Consider the following 19,860-nt stretch of genomic DNA (forward strand, 5'->3'; position numbering starts at 1 on the left):
TAGGTAACCCACGCATTTCGGTGCTCCAACGCAGGTTCACTATCCAAGTGTCCAGATCCTTTTTCGTTTTAAGTCTATCTAGTCGGATTCGTCCGAAAACAGTAACTTTAGAAATACTAGCCTCCATAGACTTTGTCCCGCATCCCGCGTGAGAGTGCACACTCTGCACTCGATCTCCCTAGGCCTCCTGCTCCTAACCTTAGTGTTCAGTAGTGTAGTCCTAGCGATCCTGAAGCCTCTGGATCTTGTTACTTACCTGCTAGTATTTCGCATTCCACTTTTAGAGTATATGGTTTTTTGTGCCCCTCGGGCATTTGTGTAAATTGTGCAACTTGAAGTATTTTCGTAAGAGTTTTGTATTGTGCTTAGCTCCCTGACTCATAAAGAGTTCAGGGTAAACTTGTTATAAATAAATATCCTTTATTTTCATAACAACTTGTGTGGTGTCATTTCACTTGGTGTTCAAGGGGTATATGTGATGGTAAAACAGCTGGCTTAACACGCCCTCTAGAGTTTAGCCTAAAGACTGCTTTTGTCCACGCTACTAAGATAGCTGGTCTATAAGGTTGACTTACAACCAATCATCAATAAGGGTCGTTTGGTGTGATACACAGTGATCACTAGAATAGTGAGCACTATATATCAGGCCAACTTCTCACATTGGTGTGCAGTGGTTGGGATTTGAGCTTGCTGTTGTTTTGCCTCGCACGTATCCAAAGAATATCATTTGAAAGATCACATAAGTACCCAGGTACATATAACTTAGCTTAGAATACTCTGAGTTCTACTGAACCAGCTGTTGTAGTGTAACAGGGCTTAGCACACCCTGACTACAACTCTTAGCAAGGGATCAGTAGGTAAACCCATAGTGTAGGTAAGTGCACCATTTACACCTCACTAGAAAGCATGTCTGACCAAGGAGAATCTTCACAGACACCCCTAGTGGTCATTGACCCTCCACAGGTCATGTCAAGATATGCAGCTCTTAGCTTCCAGGAGATGAGACAACTGTGTACCTCCAGGAAGCTAAAACAGGGTTCTAACCCTACTACTCCTTTTCTGATACGTCTCTTAGAGACTTATGATGCCAGGAGGGCTTCTAACACAGGCCCCCCTAATCCAGATGGGAGTATGCCCCCCTTAGAGGGAACCCTTGGGGACCCTGACCTCAACCTCAATGGAACAGAAAGTGAAGAGGAGGAAGAGGAACAGGAGTTGTCAGGGGATGAGGCAGACAAAGGTCAGGTAGTAGTCAGAAGGCTCACCAGGACCAACTTAAGCAGGCATGAAAATGGACTTGGGGGACCCCCAGGCCCACTCTCAGGCAGGCTTAACATTGGGAATGGACGAGTTAGGTCTCTCTCCAGAGGCTCTAACAGATCCATTCATACCAATGGCTCTCAGGCATCTTCTCACAGAGGGATGACATCCCCTCAGAGAAGAGAGCATGAAGCTAAGATGAGGGAAGTCAATCTGAGGATTGAGAGGGAAGAACTTGCCCTTGCCAAAGAGAGACTTGCCTTTGCTAGAGAGCAGAAATTGAGTGGGGCAGACCCCACTGGTGGCAGCATTATCCCTAGAGATAAAGACAGGAGTTTTGATACTAGACACCTGAGTAAAATAGTGCCCCCCTTTAAACAAGTGGATGACATCCACAAATGGATGACTGCTTTGGAGAGGGCCTGCACTGTCCAGTGCATCCCCCAGAGTCAGTGGGCAGCTATTTTGTGGCTCTCCTTTGAAGGTAAAGGTAGAGATAAGCTCCTCACTACTAGAGCTGAGGATGCTAACAATTACCATGTCCTGAAGAATACACTGATTGATGGGTTTGGCCTAACAACTGAGCAATACAGGTTGCTGTTCAGAGACACCCGGAAAATTCAGTCTCAGAATTGGGCTGACTTTGTAGATTGTGCCACTAAGGCTTTTGAAGGCTGGTTACTGGGAAGTAAAGTTACTGATTATACAGGATTGTATAACTTAATTATGAGAGAACAAATCTTCAGTAATTGTCAAAATCAGTTGTTGCATCGGCACCTTATTGACTCAGATCTGACCTCTCCCCAAGAATTGGGAAAGAAGGCAGACAGATGGGTCAGGACAAGGGTCAAGCAGCAGAACCAGAACCAGGGTGGTGGCCAGAAGAAAGCAGACCAGAAGGGTAATGAGAGTAAACAAAATGACCAGAAGTCTTCAACAGGGCCCAACAATCTAAGGAGGGTGGGTCCCAGAATTCCCAAAAGAAAAAGAACAATGGTCAGAAGAAACCATGGTGCCAATACTGTAAAAGTAATACTCACTGGTTTAGTGAGTGCACCAACAAAAGGCCCAGCTCCTACCACTACTGCCCCTAAGGCACCTGCAACCCCTAGTTCAGTTAGTAGTAGTAGTGTTCCCCCTAAGACTTTAATGGGGTTGACATTGGTATCTGAGGCAGGCTCTGACCTAGTCAGAGTACCTACCCAGGCTGTTCTTGTTTGTACTGGGGACATGGATTTGACCCCTACAGTAAGTCCCAGTACTCTGGGCAAGTACAGGCAGACGCCTTTGATCAATGAAAACTTGGCTCAGGCCTACAGGGACACTTGTGACAGTGTCACTATGGTGACACCAAACTTTGTGGACCCTGATCAGGTAATACTAGGTTCAGACTACCTATTGACCAACGCTAGCAATGTCACTACCACACATAGTATGGCACTTGTTAACTTCTCCTGGGGAGGGGTAAATGGCCTCAAAAGGGTTGTTGTTAGTTCAGACCTCCCAGTGGACTGTCTTTTGGGCAATGATTTGGAATCCTGTCTATGGTCAGATGTGGAGTATAGGACTCATGTGGAGATGTTAGGTTTGTCAGCACATGTCCTTGCTGTGACTAGGTCACAGGCCAAGAAATGCCCAGCTGAACTAGTGCTGGATCCTGGAACAATGGACCAGACACTCACCAAGAGAAAGAACAGTAGGGTTAAGGCAGTGCCTTCCCCCTTGCCTCAAGAAGAGGATCAGCTCTCACAGGAGACTGACCCAAAGACCCCAGAAGGAACTGTCCTAGAAGAACTTGAGCCTGAACAGGTTGAGTTTCTTGGGACAGGGGGACCTTCCAGGGCAGACTTGAGACAAGCACAATTAGACTGTTCCTCTTTGGAATCCCTCAGACAGCAAGCTGCTGCTGAGGCTGCAGGGAATGCCACAGGTGCCCATAAAGTGTATTGGGAAGATGGACTCCTTTACTCTGAGGCAAGAGATCCCAAGCCTGGTGCTACCAGGAGGCTGGTCATCCCCTTGTCTCTGAGAGGTTTCCTTCTCACCTTGGCCCATGAAATTCCCCTTGCAGGTCACTTAGGCCAGAACAAGACTTGGGACAGGCTTGCCCCACACTTTCACTGGCCTCATATGTCTGAGGACACTAAGGAGTTTTGTCGCTCATGTGTCACCTGTCAAGCCAGTGGCAAATCAGGTGGCACTACAAAGGCCCCCCTTATACCACTACCTGTGGTGGGGGTACCCTTTGAAAGAGTGGGGATTGACATTGTTGGACCAATGGACCCCCCAACAGCATCTGGGCACAGATTTATACTGGTGGTAGTGGATCATGCCACCAGGTATCCAGAAGCTATTCCCCTTAGGACCACTACAGCTCCTGTTGTGGCCAGGGCCCTACTTGGAGTTTTCTCCAGAGTGGGGTTTCCTAAGGAGGTTGTCTCTGGCAGAGGTGCCAACTTCATGTCAGGATACTTGACTGCTTTGTGGAAGGAGTGTGGTGTCAACTACAAGTTCACCACCCCCTATCATCCACAATGCAATGGGCTTGTTGAAAGGTTCAACAAGACCCTAAAAGGGATGATAAAAGGGTTACCTGAAAAGCTTAGGCGAAGATGGGATATCCTTTTACCCTGCCTTCTGTTTGCTTACAGAGAGGTCCCACAGAAGGGGGTTGGCTACAGCCCTTTTGAACTTCTCTTTGGGCATCCTGTAAGAGGACCCCTGTGTCTTGTGAAGGAAGGATGGGAGTTACCTCTCAAAAAGCCTAAACAGGACATAGTGGACTATGTACTTGGTCTCCGCTCCAGGATGGCAGAGTACATGGAGAAGGCATCTAAAAACCTTGAGGCCAGCCAAGAACTCCAAAAAGCTTGGCATGACCAAAAGGCTGTCCTGACTGTGTATCACCCAGGACAGAAGGTGTGGGTGTTGGAGCCAGTGGCCCCAGCAGCTCTCCAAGACAAGTGGTCTGGACCCCATACCATTATTGAGCAAAAGGGAGAGGTCGCCTACCTGGTGGACCTTGAAACTCCCAGGAGCCCTCACAGAGTACTTCATGTGAACAGGCTCAAGGCATTTGTCAACAGGGAAGACATGGGCTTGCTCATGGCTACAGATGAGGGGCAGGAGGAAGAGAGTGACCCTCTCCTAGACCTGCTCACTCAGAACCCTGATGATGGGTCAGTAGAAGGTGTAGTCTTTTCTGACAGCCTCTCTGAGCATCAGCAAGAGGATTGTAAACAGGTTCTTCAATCCTTCAGACAAATGTTCTCTCTGACACCCAGTCAGACAAACTGGTGCACCCATGAGGTGGACACTGGTGACAGTCTGCCTATAAAGAGTAAAATCTACAGGCAACCTGACCACGTCAGGGACTGTATCAAACAAGAAGTACAGAAAATGTTGGAATTGGGAGTCATTGAACCCTCAGAGAGCCCTTGGGCTAGTCCTGTAGTTCTAGTGCCTAAACCTCACACCCAAGATGGTAAGAGAGAGATGAGGTTTTGCGTAGACTACAGGGGTCTCAATGCTGTCACTAAGACAGATGCCCATCCAATACCAAGAGCAGATGAGCTCATTGACAGATTGGCTTCTGCCAAGTTCTTGAGCACATTTGACCTAACAGCTGGCTATTGGCAAATCAGGTTAGCTGAGGATGCCAAGGCCAAGACAGCATTTTCTACCCCAGGAGGTCATTACCAGTTTGTGGTGATGCCCTTTGGTTTGAAAAATGCACCTGCCACTTTTCAAAGGTTGGTGAACCAAGTTCTCTCTGGGTTGGATGACTTCTGTGCGGCATATCTAGATGATATTGCTGTCTTTAGCTCCGCCTGGGAGGATCACCTGATCCACCTGAAGAAAGTTTTAGAGGCCCTGTAAAAGGCAGGCCTCACTATCAAGGCTACCAAGTGCCAGATAGGGCAGAGTCAAGTTGTATACTTGGGCCACCTTGTAGGTGGGGGCCAAGTTCAACCTTTGGAGAGCAAGATACAGGCCATAAAGGACTGGGCTCCTCCAACCACCCAGACACAGGTCAGAGCTTTCTTGGGCCTGTCTGGTTACTATAGGAAATTTGTCAGAAATTATGGAACTATTGTGACTCCACTTAATGACCTGACAAGTATTAAAATGCCAAAGAAAGTTCAGTGGACAGTTAGCTGTCAGAAGGCATTCGATGACCTAAAGCAGGCCATGTGCACTGCACCTATCCTCAAGAGTCCAGACTACTCCAAGCCATTCATTGTCCAAACAGATGCTTCTGAGTTGGGTGTGGAAGCTGTTCTGTCTCAACTGAATATTGATGGTCATGACCAGCCCATTGCTTTTTTAAGTAGAAGGCTGACCCCTAGAGAGAAACGTTGGTCAGCTATTGAGAGGGAGGCCTTTGCTGTGGTTTGGGCCCTGAAGAAGCTGAGGCCATACTTGTTTGGCACTCACTTCAAGATTCAGACCGACCATAAGCCCCTCTTATGGCTAAATCAAATGAAGGGTGAAAATCCCAAACTTCTTAAGTGGTCCATTTCCCTACAGGGGATGGACTTTACAGTGGAGCACCGCCCAGGGACTGACCATGGTAATGCAGATGGTCTCTCCCGGTACTTCCACTTAGAACAAGAAGACTCACCTGGTCAAGGTTAGTTTAATGTCCCTAAGTTTGGGGGGGGGGGTTCTGTAGGAGAGTGGGGTCTGTTTACGACTTTCCATGGCTGTGGGCCTGCTAATCAGACCCACAGCCTAGCTGTTCTCTCTCTAAATTGACGCATATGTACCTTAGGTGCCTTTACCAATTGGTACTGGGCCACCTTATCAGTCCCTGTACAGCATACCTTAGGTATCCAGGGCATAGGTGTACCCAGGGCCTACCAGGGGCTGCAGCATGTATTATGCCACCCCTGGCTGGCCATCCAAATCTGACACAACTGGCTGCACGACAGCTGGGGCAAGGTGGTGTAAACACCCTTTGGTTTAGATATAGTATCCCTATATCTAACCCTAAAATGGACACATGTATTCCTATCAGTCACTCCTATGGCAGGACTTAACAATCCTGAAGGAAGAGTGCTTGGTATTATGTGAGATGGTGCTCTGGCATGAGCTGAGCCCTTTTGCAGCTTGCGGAACCAAGTCCTAATAGCTGTTCCATGATAACGCGCACCATATACTCTTAAGTGCATTATAATCCTCGCGGATTTGCAGAGCTAACAATAACTGGTAAATATCAGTGTTTTTTTCCACTTGCAATTCATAATCAGAACTGTTTCAGAGATTTTGTAGGTTTCTTTCCAAAAAAGTATGTTAAGGTTGTAACCAATCTAATAAACTTAGCTGTGTTTTTAGTGAGTATGTTTGCATGTGTGTGTATGTGTGTTTGTATGTGTGCAAGCACACAGGTGTGTGTGTGTGTCAACTTGTTTGGGTGACCATAGGGAATCCAACTATAATCCAGCTAAATCTATTAAGCAAGTCTGATGGGAGGCCCATATATGATTTTGTTACTGATACAGGCTGACAGAAGGTTCTTGGGGCACCTGTCCTTTTCCTCTACTCTGCAGGGCCCATTATATATAACCATGGGCTCTCTGCCCAAGAGAGATCTTCTGGGTCTGATCAGAAAGTTGTCATGCAGAAAATTGTCATGCATCAGAAACTTCTGATTTAATCTGCTGGATCTATTTGTCAGCAGGAAAATGTTGTAAGTCTCGCGTTTCCAAGGCTGAAACAGGTAATCCTCACAGAAACCAGTTGCACTTAGTATGTCAGACTGTGTTGGCCTTATCTGACTTCTTTCACAGGTCACAATAATACGCTGACGGGAAGAACAACTTGGCGTCTGATGTAGGACCGGGTCATAACCGTAACTTCACTTTGTATAGTGTCACATATCAAAGTGCACACTACCCTTATCGAGTCGATTCAAGATACTCGCAAGATGGTGAATTTTTTCCTATATCCTTGTCCACATAACGTAGTTTCCTCTGAGATATTGGATATTTCGTCTTTTCTGAAAAGTCCACTATATTGTGATCATCTTACGAACTCAACAACTGCTAGACTAGCGAATTTTGAACATCTGCCCAGAGGAAGCCCATCCTGGGCGAAACGCGTTGGCTATTTGGCTGTTTTGTTTGATCATCTTTTATCAAGAGAATTTTCAAGGATGCAATAAAAATTATCTGTGTATATTATTGAAGGACTATCACTTGCTTTATGAATAATCTGTATACATATCCTCTTTTATTGCCTCTCTATTCTCTTATTTTTCACAATAATATGCTGGCCTCTCTCCAGTATAGCTAAACACTCTGGTTCACTGGAACCCTGATCTACCATAATCTTTTGAATGAGGGCCCATGTAGTCCGCTTCTTATCCAATTTGGATTTAGAGTACAGCCAGTGGATGTTTGTAGAGTAATTTTTAAAGTTGTTACAAAAAACTACTTTGGCTCTATTGAAGAAGTTTACAGTGGTGTAAAAACTGATCACATCTCTAGTGCTCCATTTCGTCTGCTGTCTTAAACAATATGGAATAATCAGATTGTGTCACAATACATATTGCTACAAATCCTTTTATACCAGGGCCAAAATTGGTGATAAAGTCAGCAGAATGAAGCCCTCAGAAAAGCTTATTACATTGGTGGTCACTCCATCCTCTTCCATCAGTGCATGCATAGGGTTAGCCCAAGCAAAGATTCAAGTCATTCCTACAGGATTACACACGACTTTAGTAATACATGGACTATCATGTGGGGTTCCCAAAGATCACCCCTCTCTCCTAGTCTCTTTAGCATACTGTAGTAAATTCAGGAGACAGGATGAAGTATCAACTTGAGTTTATTGTAGATAGCACTACACAGCTCATCATCTGCTGGTCACATCTGTATCCTAGTCAGTTTGCTCTCACCATTGAAAACATAACATTCCTCAATAGACCAGATGCAGTGACATCCTAAATACAGTGGCAGCAATGAGCAAGTGTCTAGTTAAAGTTACACCACATAGAATGTAATTGAAATGTACATAACAAGAATCCTAGAATATAACATACTTACATCCAACAGCTGATGTCATAGGCTACCATTTCAAATCTCTGCAGGCAATACAGAGGTTAAGATCCTCTTAAAAGACAAGTGAATTGTGTAGACATCGCTTCCTGCCTCACTCATGTACTGGAATAGAATATTGGCATCAATCGCTTTAAAATGAAATTCTTTAACTTTGCTAAGCTAAACCAACACACACCTGCTACACTTGCAGTAAGCAACTGTGCTAGGCAACCCCCCTACCACAGCATGCAAAGCAATGACCCAGCAACCTCACTCATGCCGCAAGTGGATACGGTGACATCTCCACCTTCATGTGATTAGCAAAGTCACACCACAATTCTAAGCTGGACAGCATCCATACACTTTTACTTAAACGGCCCATCTATTGTTTCAACTTGTACCTAAAGGTTTAGATGAAGGCATTAAAACAACATATGGTACAAAACTGAGCAACAAGCTTGTTCTAGCTTTGAAGAAGATATGCATCATACATGTTCTCTGGCCCTTAATGTCTGTAGAGCAAAGAGTGGCACTGAAACTGAGAGACAAATCACACTCATCATGGGGCTTGAAACACCTGCCCAAACTATCAACTATCGCAAGCAAATTTGCATCCTGAGATGAACTTCTGACAACAGGATCACCTTGAGTCTTTCAACAAGGAAAGTGCTGGCCACAAACCCATGTGATGAAAGAGGTCAGGAATCCTAGAGGAGTCTGGCCCCAGATCTCAGATGACAGCAAGAACCTTTCAAAACCAGGAGGGAGTTCCCTTCTGCCACAATATGCCTGATATAAATTACTGATATTAACTTGTTAACAAATATGCTTCTGAAGTAGAGATTAACTACTAGACAAGTAAATGGATCTATATTTGGGACTCAACCCACAGACTACTTCTAGTCATAAATAATCAATCTCTCCTGGACTAGGGAGAGCAAGATATAAGGCTTTACCTATTTTATGAGCTAAGTTTCCTCCATCCACTTTTTTGCCTAGTTCTCTATCTTCTTTTTGTTAATAGGTACTTTGAAACAAGTGGCACATGGTGCTTAATAAGTGAACTAATAACTGAATTAGGTAAATAAAATATATCCAGAAGATGTCAACAAAACGTTTTGTAAAGCATTTAATATATCTCAAGGACTTTCAACACAACAAAAAGGCCACAAATATTATTTCCAAGAGTAATATGTTGCAAACTGATTTTGAGCTATTTTCTTATTATTATATAACAGGAAGTGGGGCAAAATCTGTTTATATACAGTACAACAGCTTATTTCACATTTAAGAAGCAGAGAAACATGAATTTACTACCTTTTTTGATATGGAAGCCAAGCAAAAACAGTGAATACATCAATTTTCATCATGGTGTAAAACTTTAGGTCAGACCAAGTCACAACTGCCTTATCTTCTATTATGTGATATAAAAACACTGCAAACTTGCTTTTCTCCCTTTTGTGTATCAGACAAAACCCTCAGATAATGCAGCTTGTGACAATGAACTTGGGTGAAAAAAGATCTCTTAATACAACTGCTTAAGAAGCTGGCTTGAGTAAGTAATTTCAATAAAGACGAAGATATATAGAACGTTTAGAGGATGAATTCACTTACCGCTTACAGTAAGGTTATAGACCCCAGAGTTGCGGCTTACTGGATTGGAGACAGTACAGTTGTAGAGACCTGAATCTGTTGTGTTCGGCTTACTAATTGTCAAAGTGTTGCCCGACAAAGTGTATGTGGCATTGGAGCCAATGCTGACACCATCCTTGGTCCAAGTCGCTGTTCCTTGACCTTGTAACAGCTCGTAGCTCAGCGTTACATAGCTGTCCCCTTCTGTCACCTGCTTAGGATTAGGGCTCACCTTGACCTCTCCAATGGGTTCTGTGAAACAAGAGGAAGAAGGCAAGAGTGCTTAGTTTAAAAAACAAATTGGATTGAAAAGAGATTAATGTGTGTCTGCTTTCCTAATGTGATATGGAGTATATAAAACAGGTTTTTTGGAGTATGATTGTGAATTTCTATTCTATAATGGGGCTCCAAGATAAGTAAATAAAGATACAATTTATTTTATTCTAGCATTTGAGAAATTAGAGATAAATGTAAAAATGATATAAAAGATTTCTGATAAATATAAATAAAACTCATTTTTTGATTAAATTCTAACCATAAGGCTGGTTGAAAGGGCAATTGTTTCATTCATTGACTCTTCTACGAATGGTTAAGTATTGGTGCAGTACTGGCAACTTGTTTTGTTCTTTCAGATTGTGGCGTGGCCTTGCTGCGCTAAGCCAAAACCCTTGTTGTTTTTTTCTATTTTATAGCACTGCAGTGGGAATGGCAAAGGAAATGCCCACCAATGACTTAAAAATTAATTTGGGTGGGCGGTCTTTACACAGCTTCGCCACAGCCATGCCAGTGCAGAGCCGGTGCAACTGTGCCAAAGTTGTAATCGAGGCCTAGGTGTGTTACTTCATGGATTTCTCAGTATCCCAACGCCTCACTGAGTGGTTCAGCTATGACGTTTTCTATTACTGCCTTTATGAAAAGCATAATAATGTAAGTAGAAAAAAATACCTTGATGGAGTAACATAGATATTATTCTTTTTTTTTTTTTAAAGTGATCGTTACAAGAATATACAAACTAACATATACATGTTCTTGATTAGATATTTTCTGTATAGCAATAACTAGTCTGAAGAGGACCAGTCAGGCTGAAACCAGTCTTGGGTTGCTTGTGTCCAGGTTCAGACAAGGCCTGGCTTGGCAGCTCAGGCTGGACTGTTCCTATCGGAGAAGAATCAAGACTTATTTTCATGTGGCTAGGTCTAATCTGAGGTGGCATGGAGGGCAATCGAACGATGCATTGGAATCCTACCCTGAGTGATTGCCAATGGTTGGACTTATAGCAAGCATTCCTCCAATCATATTTTTTGTGTTAGATGTAAACACCCTAAGTGGGCAAGGGTATGCCTAGACATGGGTCCCTTATGCACTGTGCCACTGGAACACAGCTACACCCGAACTGAAGAGGCCCAATTAGGCCAAAACTGGTCTTGGGCTGGTTGTGTTCTGGTTCAGAGAAGACCGGGCTAGGTAGTTTGGGCTTGACTGTTACGATTGGAGCGGGATCTAGACTGATTTGCATATGGCTCAATCTACTCATTGGTAGCATGGTGGTCAAAAGAACAATGGGTTGGAGTGCTACCCCGAGTGATTGCAAGTGGTTAGACTGAAAGCATTCCTCCCATCGTCTTTTGTTTGCTGGAGAGTTATGGTGAAGGCAGATGGAGAAAACACAAATAGTGCTAAAAAAAGAGACTTAAATGTAATAGTTAATTTAAATACAGATAAGAGTATATAAAAAAACATGAGATTCTGCAATCTCTGTAGAAACGCCACTCTCTAATTTCTTTATAGTCCATGACTTGTGAGGCACCCAGCAGCTGAGGAGAAAGGTAGATCAGGTCACTGAGCATCTGTTTAAGGCAACGCAAATTAAACATTGCTTTTCTTTCTTCTGCTCTATTTTTCTAGCTTGCAGGGAAAAGTAGAAATAACATGTTTTTCCCCTTCCTTTTATTATAGACAAGTTAGAATGTTTCTGTAGGTTTCTAATGCATCCTTTTAAAAAACTGTCTTGTATTGAAGTCTTTCTAATATCTTTCCGCAAGAAATATCTAACAGGTTTTTGGTGTCTTTAATTTTTAACTAGAGGTTTATTTTATGTTTGCAAACAAGCTCTCTATCTCAAATTAAAGAGTTGCTCATCAAGGTTTTATGTGTTTTTTTGGGAAAGGTGATGGTGTGACCATGTATTACTTTCATAACCCTATACAGAAATTCGGCCTTCGGCCTCATTCGACTCTATGATTTGGAACTTCTTGTGACTTACAATAGTCTTAGAATGTATGGCAGATGGCACTTTACCCCTTATATAATCCTACTGCAGGCAATACAAAACTTTACTATGAAATATTAACCTGCTTGGTAAATAATCCTAATGCTGTATAATGGATGGCAATTAGAATGTTATTCAAAACATTGATTGTTGCAATTGTGCAAACCAGGAGCACACCAAAATGACCATGACGGTGAACTTGTTCAGATTAGCCAAGCCTAGTATGTGTGTGATATTTGGAGACATAAACATTAAGAACAGAGAACAGCGATCATTTATTCTGGTAAATAATGAAATTATTCAAATGCTGGTCATTTTAAAGTGGCAATACCTTAAATGAAAGGGTGAATATTGACAGCTGATCTATGAAGTTATAAGATTATGAGATAATGTGTATTGTTCGTATGTAAAGTTCGAGGACAATAGTGTAGGAACTTAGTATATGTATATATATGTACATATATGTATATGTATCAAGCAACTTCGCATTGGCAATGCCGAAATTCGCAGACTTTTGGCATTTGCGAATGCGAATTTGCTAAATGGTACATTTTAAGGAAAATCTGGTGCAAAACAAGGAATCGCAAAATTTGGGATTCCTTATTTTGCAATTACATTGAAGGAATCGCAAATTTTGCGATTCCTTAAATGCAATGTATGAAGCAAAAAAAATGCAAGTTGTCCTTAAGGAATCGCAAATTACCACCAACTTCAAGTTGGTGGTAAGTTGCGAATTCCTTGAAAAATGCACATTTTTGCATTTTTCAAAGTGCCATGTGACGCACATACATGCCCTTAGGGCATGTATGTGCGCCACATGTGCACCCATGCTTATTTCAGGGGTGCAACAGGGTGTCCTTTGGACACCCCTGCACCCTTCAAATTATTCTCAATTTGCGATTCTCAAATTGTGAATCGCAAATTGAGAATAACTTCCCATTCATTCCTATGGGCCTCCTGGCCCATAGAAATTTATGGGAAAGTATTCCTTAATTGTGATTCGCAATTTGCTAATCGCAGTTAAGGAATACTAAGAATTCGCAAAAAAATTGCGAATTTGTACATACATCCCAATTTGTGATTCTGAAATAGCGATTTCTAAAAAATCGCTATTTCAGAATCGTAAATCAGGTTGATGATACACATGGCCCTAAGGGCATGTATGTGCGTCACATGGCACTTTGAAAAATGCAAAAATGTGCATTTTTCAATTAATTCGCAACTTACCACCAACTTGAAGTTGGTGGTAATTTGCGATTCCTTAAGGACAATTTGCATTTTTTTTTGCTTCATACATTGCATTTAAGGAATCGCAAAATTTGCGATTCATTAAATGCAATTGCAAAATAAGGAATCACAAATTTTGCGATTCCTTGTTTTGCACCAGATTTTTCTTAATACGTACCATTTAGCAAATTCGCATTCGCAAACGCTGAAATTCTGCGAATTTCCTCGTTTTCGAATGCGAATTTGCTTGATACATATGGCCCTTAGATTCTTAAAATGTTAATACCAATGCGTCTTTGAGAATGTAAATGTAGGAGCTGTAGCTACGTTGTTGTGAGAATTATCTCTTCATCTTGGTTCAGATGGATCTAATTAAATTCCAAAGCATTGAAAAAGATGGCACGTAAAACTTACAACTGGCTACACTGATATATGGCCTTCAAGTTTCAAGATGCAATACCACCAGATATTGACCAATGCTTGATTGGTACCAGAGTGATGCCATAACCTTTAGGTATTCTGCAATGTGCCTCAAGCAAATGGTGCTGTTCCGCAATGAAATATGATTGCATTAGATTGCAACTCCAAGAGATGCTGTAATCAGACTTTCACAGCAAGTGGTTCTGCAACTTGATGCCAAAGGATGCTGCAGTTTGACACCAATGGATAATGAAATCTCACATCAGCAGTTTCTGCAATCTGGTACTCCGTGATAATGCAATCTGAATGCAAAGAATGCTTCATTGTCACACACAATGATCTATTAATCTGACAACAGATGCTGCACTATACTACCACTATTGCTGCAAACTGATATCGGCAATGCTGCAAGATAACACAGTGAATGTAGACAAACATTGAAATGAAATTGGGTTTTGTAAAGCGCGTTACTACCCGGAGGCCTCGTAGCGCAAAGGATGGGTAGGGTCGGGGAGTCTGCTAGCTGGCTCTTACTGGAAGAGAAATGTTTTCAGATTTTTCCAAACTTTTTGTAGGTTGGGCTCACTGCGCAGTGTAGAAGGCAGGGAATTCCAGACAGAGGCAGCGTTCCATGAGAAGGAGCGCCCGCCCCACCGAGCGTGTTTGATTTTTTTTGTTGATGTCAGAAAAGCTGTGCTAGAGTGCAGTGATCTCTGAGGGTGGTAGGGGGTAGCTAAGGAACAGATGATTGCGGGGGCTTTATTCTACATGGCCTTGTGCATAATGCGCATTGCCTTGAATTTTATCCTGGCCTGGATAGGCAGCTAGTGTAATTTCCTCAAGGCGGCAGCACCCGAATGTCTTCGGGACAGTCCACGAAGCAGGCGTGCTGCCGCATTCTGGGTTATTTGGAGTTTTTTGATTGTGCTGATCGGTGCACCTAAGTAAAGGGCGTTCCCGTAGTCAAGGCGGGACAGGACAATGGCCTGAACCATTATCCTGCGGGCTTGAAAAGGGAGAAGAGGCAAAGCTTTCCTCAGCATCCTCATCAATCCGAAGCATGTGGCGGCAAGTATTGTGGCTTGCTGGTTAAAACTTAAGGTGTCGTCTAGCCATACACCGAGACTTTTGATTCGATCTTTTGAATCTGGTGGAGTACCCATGCAGATCGGCCAGTCGATGCTGCAACCTAGCACAAACCAATGCCAAAATATTGCACGAGCCAATGAAGCAACTTAACATCAGCAGAGACCACTCTCTAACACTAGGGGGTGGTAATGTACCAAAAGACACCTGTTACCAATGGACACTGCAATTGGAAATCCAGAGGTGTTGCAATATAACACTAAACACCGCAATATGATAGAGAGCAGCTGCAGTTCAAAACTATAGAACGCTGCATAGCCACACAAATTGATAAATACATCTGAACATAACAGCATCCTTTAATACCATAACAGATATGGTATTAAAGGATGCTTCAATCTGTAATGTATGTACAATTTCAAGCAAATGGACTCTGCAGTGCATGATCGGTAGTGGTTGAAATGTGGCAACAACAATTCCTGCAATCTGACAGTAATTGGTGGAGTAATCTGACAGCAGTACATGCTACAATCTCAAATCGGAGAAAGTAAAACTGTAACATAAATAGACTCTGCAATTTAACATCATTAGATAGGCCAGGCAACCACTAAAAGAGAGTAAAATATAACACCAACCAATTCCGCAATATTATAACACGTTTAACCAGACACTATCGCTGTCTGCAATCTGACATAGACAGATGCTCCAACCAGACACCAACTGATGTTGCAATATAACTACACTCTAACAGCACTCTGACACCACAACATTATACAACAGAACAGCTACTTCAGGATGCATCATGACACAAATGGATGTTGAACTTGGATAGCAGCATATGTTGACATCTAACTGAAAAGTCCGTCTCCTGACACCGATAGACAAAAATCACAAACACACAAATGTAGGAAGCTGGCTCTCTACATAGTGTACCGAAATGAAGTGCACTGTGCAGAGAGTCCAGTGAATCCCTAAATGGTATACAGAGGTAAAAGCAGATAATACTAATGCTTTTTTGTGGTAGTGTGGGCGAGCAGTTAGGCTTATCAGAGGGTAGTGCTAAGCATTTGTTGTACTCACAGAGGTAATAAATGAGAGACACACACAAGAATAAATCTGAGACCAAGTTATAAAAGTAAAAATGATTTTCTGTCATTTTTAAGACCAAGAACACAGTTCTAAGGTAAGTACTGTTGGAGTTACAATTTTTGAAAGTTCAGAAAAGATATCACTTTTGTGCACAGTAACGCATCATTGGAAACAATGGTGAAAAAGCTGAAAAATGCATATAAAATCAGGCAATGCTTTCAGGGAGTTCACCTTCTTATTTTAGGTTGATGTCAGGACTAGGATCAAAGTTCCAGCAGGAAAGGTTCGGGGGCATAACAGACTGGCTTGGAGCAGAGTGCTGATGGTCGTGGAAGTAGGTGCGCAAAGACGTAGGGGTCACTTAAAAGTACACTGCACAGGAGGACTTACAGGTAAGTCTTTTGGGGCTCATTCGAGGCAAGAGGTCGCAAGAGCTTGGGAACCTTGGCAGCACAGCTGTTTGGTCGGTGCCAGGGCTAGTGGGAATGGGAGCAGAGCGAACAGGTCAGTCAGGCAACATGCATCTTAAGGTTCTCGTGGTTAGGAGCAGGCAACTTGAAGAGGCGATCTCGGGACAGTTGGGCCACTTAGGAAACTGGTCTCTCATGCCTCGATATTTCCCAAGGGGTGCTTGTTTCTAGTGTTTTGGGAATCCAGTGTGGACTCTTCTTCTCAGTGTTTGCCTTTGGGGATTATTGGTATGCCGCAGCTCCTGTAGGTTCTTGTGACTTCAAGCTTGGTGTGGACACAGATCTGACTCTCTGGAGCTGTTGTACCTTTTCTTGCTTCAGTGCTGCATCAAGATTATTGGGGATCACCAAGTCGACAAACCGGACTTCAGGGGATTGGTGCGTGCGGTGTGCATTGCGGAGTGACTTTTATTGAAAGAGAGCTTCTCTGTGACTTCTTGAAGGCTGGAGGTACTCCAGGGTTGTCGGTGCCCTTTCACGTTTGGGACAACACAGCAGGCAGCAATTGTCGAGCAAGTCCTTGAGGCAGCAGGCACAGTTTAGCACCATTTTCTTCTTCCACAGGGCTTCAGTTCTCGTGCAGCAGGCCTTCTTTGTCCCGTTGAATTTGATGTTCAGGTCTCGGGGTGCCACCTTAATACTGAATTTAGTATTTACCTACCTATAGGGTGTCTACACTGTCTAGTGACCACTTCCTGTGGGAAAGGCCACTACCCTAGCCCTGATAGGTTGTTTCTCCACCATCCCAATATGGTGGAATTTCAGGAAAAGGGTTCACATCACCTGCCCCGCCCTAGGTGTGGTGTAGACTTCGTAGGGGCCCTCCTCCTAAACTGACTAATATTCCTACCTTCCCTCTCGCCTAAAGTGGAGCATGAAATGAGGCTTGGCTTCCCCACTATCTGGAGGTTCCTGGGTTGGATTTCAAAGGCAGCAGGAGGGCCAGCCAGACCTGGAGGAGGTATGAAGCACCTCTGCCCAAGCAGGCTTTGTCTGTGTCCTCTGAGAGCGCTGGCTCTCACACCATGCTGTCAGAAATAGGTCTGATGTTGGCACATTGGCGATAACACGTCAGATACCATGCCAGTTCTTGGTAGGTTTTCAGGGGACCCTCCAAAAGGGTCTCCTGTGCGAATTTATTAATAAATCCAACACCGGCATCAGTGGGAATTTATTAAGAAGATCAAACATCTGAGAAATCAATGAAGCCATTGTGGAGATAGGAAACTCCTTTTGACAAGTCAGCCCATGTACTCCTTATGGCTTTCCTGTGCACTTACATCTCATAATAGACTGGGCATTATAGGGCCATTTCTGCTCATGCGAATATGCCCTCACATAGGAAATAGTGCACCCTGCCTTAGGGCAAAAGGTCTGCAGTAGGGGTGGCTTACCTAGGTCTTGTGCAGTGTATATGTGGCATGTTGATTCATCTGATTTTCCTGCGCCAAGACACGCAGCCTGCAATGGCAGAGTGCAGATCCTTAGTGAGCAGTCCCTGAGGTGGCACAACCAGGAATACAGCCTCAGAGGACCCTCTTCAGTACCCATGCCCTAGGTACCATGGGCACCATTTACTATGGACTTACAGGGTTAGCTGAAGGGCTGCCATTCATGGGAGAGTGCTTAGGAAAGATATCTGACACTGGAAACCTGGTTAGCAGGGACCCAGTGCACTTACAGTTCAAAATCACATCAGGCATCAAGGTAAAAAGTAGGGGCTAACCTACGCCAATAGAGGCACTTTCCGACACAAAGTAATTATTTTGATATCAACAGATGCTTGCCAGGAAGTGTCAGCAACTGATGGTGTGATTAGTCGTCAATCAATACTGCAATTAGGTATCAAAATGTGTTGCCAATATTTACTGCATAGGTCATGTGACATCAATATGTGTTACTAATGATACTGCAACTTGACAACAAATGCTAAAGTCTAACATTAACAGATGCTTCAATCAGACACTAACAAATATTACAATCTCACAACTAAGAATGCTGCAATCTGGCAGTAATGGCTGCTGCAATCAGGCACTAACCGCTTTCTCATTCTGCCACCTGTAGATGTTACAACTTTACACAAATTACTGCAACGGGGCACCAACGAATGCTGTACTTTGCCATTGAAACAGCTATGATTTGGCTCTACGGGAAGATGGCGTATTCCACCAACTGATACTTCTGTAAGATACCAACAGATGCTTTGATTTAAACTAATTGACGGTGCAAATTAAAAACGATTTTAGAAAGGATGGTGCAGACCGTATAATATAAAAAATGTATGTAGTATGACACAAAGGAGAGAACCAAACTGGCACCGATGGATTTTGGAATGTAGCTGCCATCTAGCACCAGAAGATGCTGCAAGATGCAATTAAGGTATGAATGACACCAACAGCAATAAATGGAGTAATCTCAGGTTAACAAAAGTTGCAATATTTAGCCAATATATATGGAACAAGAAACAATAGACAACGTCTGAGAGAAGAATCATCATTAATAGTGCCAATCATACTAAGGGCACAATTATGTCGGTCGGAGTTGCCTCCAACCAACGTCATTGTGGAATCGGGACAGATCGATCTTTGGTCAGAGGTCCCGACCGCTTAATTTCGATGCAACCACACATGGTGCGGTCGCATACTCCCATTTCTCCCATAAATAAGCCATAGCCCAAGCTCCCATAGGGAAATGGGAGATTGTGTTCATATCTGCACAGCTTGGCAGGCACCACCATAGGCGACCCCTCTGCCCCAAACCAGAGACTGCAAAGAGAAGGGGGGCCCTGCTAGGGGTCACCAAACTCGCTTTCCAAAAGGCTTTCCATGCCAGAAAGCCCAGCATGGAAAGCCTGTGGGAAACCGAGCATCGTAATCCCAATGGCAGAAACGCCATCCATTGGAATTACGGCCCAGCCTCCGATCAGCCGGTTTCATTTCCGACTGACTAGATTGTAACTGGGCAGTCAGAATTAAAACTGATGATCTCAGTCAGAAAGCCTCCGACCTTAGGTCGGAGGCTTTGCCACCAAGATTGCAATAGGCCCCTAAGTCTAAAATTATGTCACCAAGTACTATGCTTTTGTTGCTGTCCTGTATTACCATTATGTTAATTGTGTATGAAATAATTATTTTCCATAAACTAACAAAGTGTCAGGTTATTACCTACTGAATTGACTAATTAAAATAGGATATTTAACAAATGATATAAAGGTTTGTTTGTAGAGTTTTGAACATGGTGTAATGTCATTATACTAAAAACCACAACCGGGCGCCGCAGAAGGACGACAGGTCCAAGGAGGAACCAGATCGACAGTTTCGGTCTTTTTCTCTGCCAGGCGACCCAAGGAGGCTTTGAACAGCAA

At 43.4% G+C, this 19,860-nt stretch overlaps 1 protein-coding gene across 1 annotated transcript in view; it reads right to left on the reverse strand.

The window, feature by feature from the left end:
* The window catches only part of LOC147701158 (uncharacterized), a 277,400-nt gene that overhangs the window by 113,281 nt on the left and 144,259 nt on the right, over positions 1 to 19,860 (reverse strand). The window contains exon 3 of the mRNA XM_086929919.1: positions 9,918 to 10,187. Coding sequence (XP_086786045.1) covers positions 9,918 to 10,187 — 270 coding nt within the window. The remainder of the gene's footprint in view (positions 1 to 9,917; positions 10,188 to 19,860) is intronic.

Source organism: Lissotriton vulgaris, chromosome 7 (assembly GCF_964263255.1).
Source record: "Lissotriton vulgaris chromosome 7, aLisVul1.2, whole genome shotgun sequence".
NCBI lineage: Eukaryota > Metazoa > Chordata > Amphibia > Caudata > Salamandridae > Lissotriton > Lissotriton vulgaris.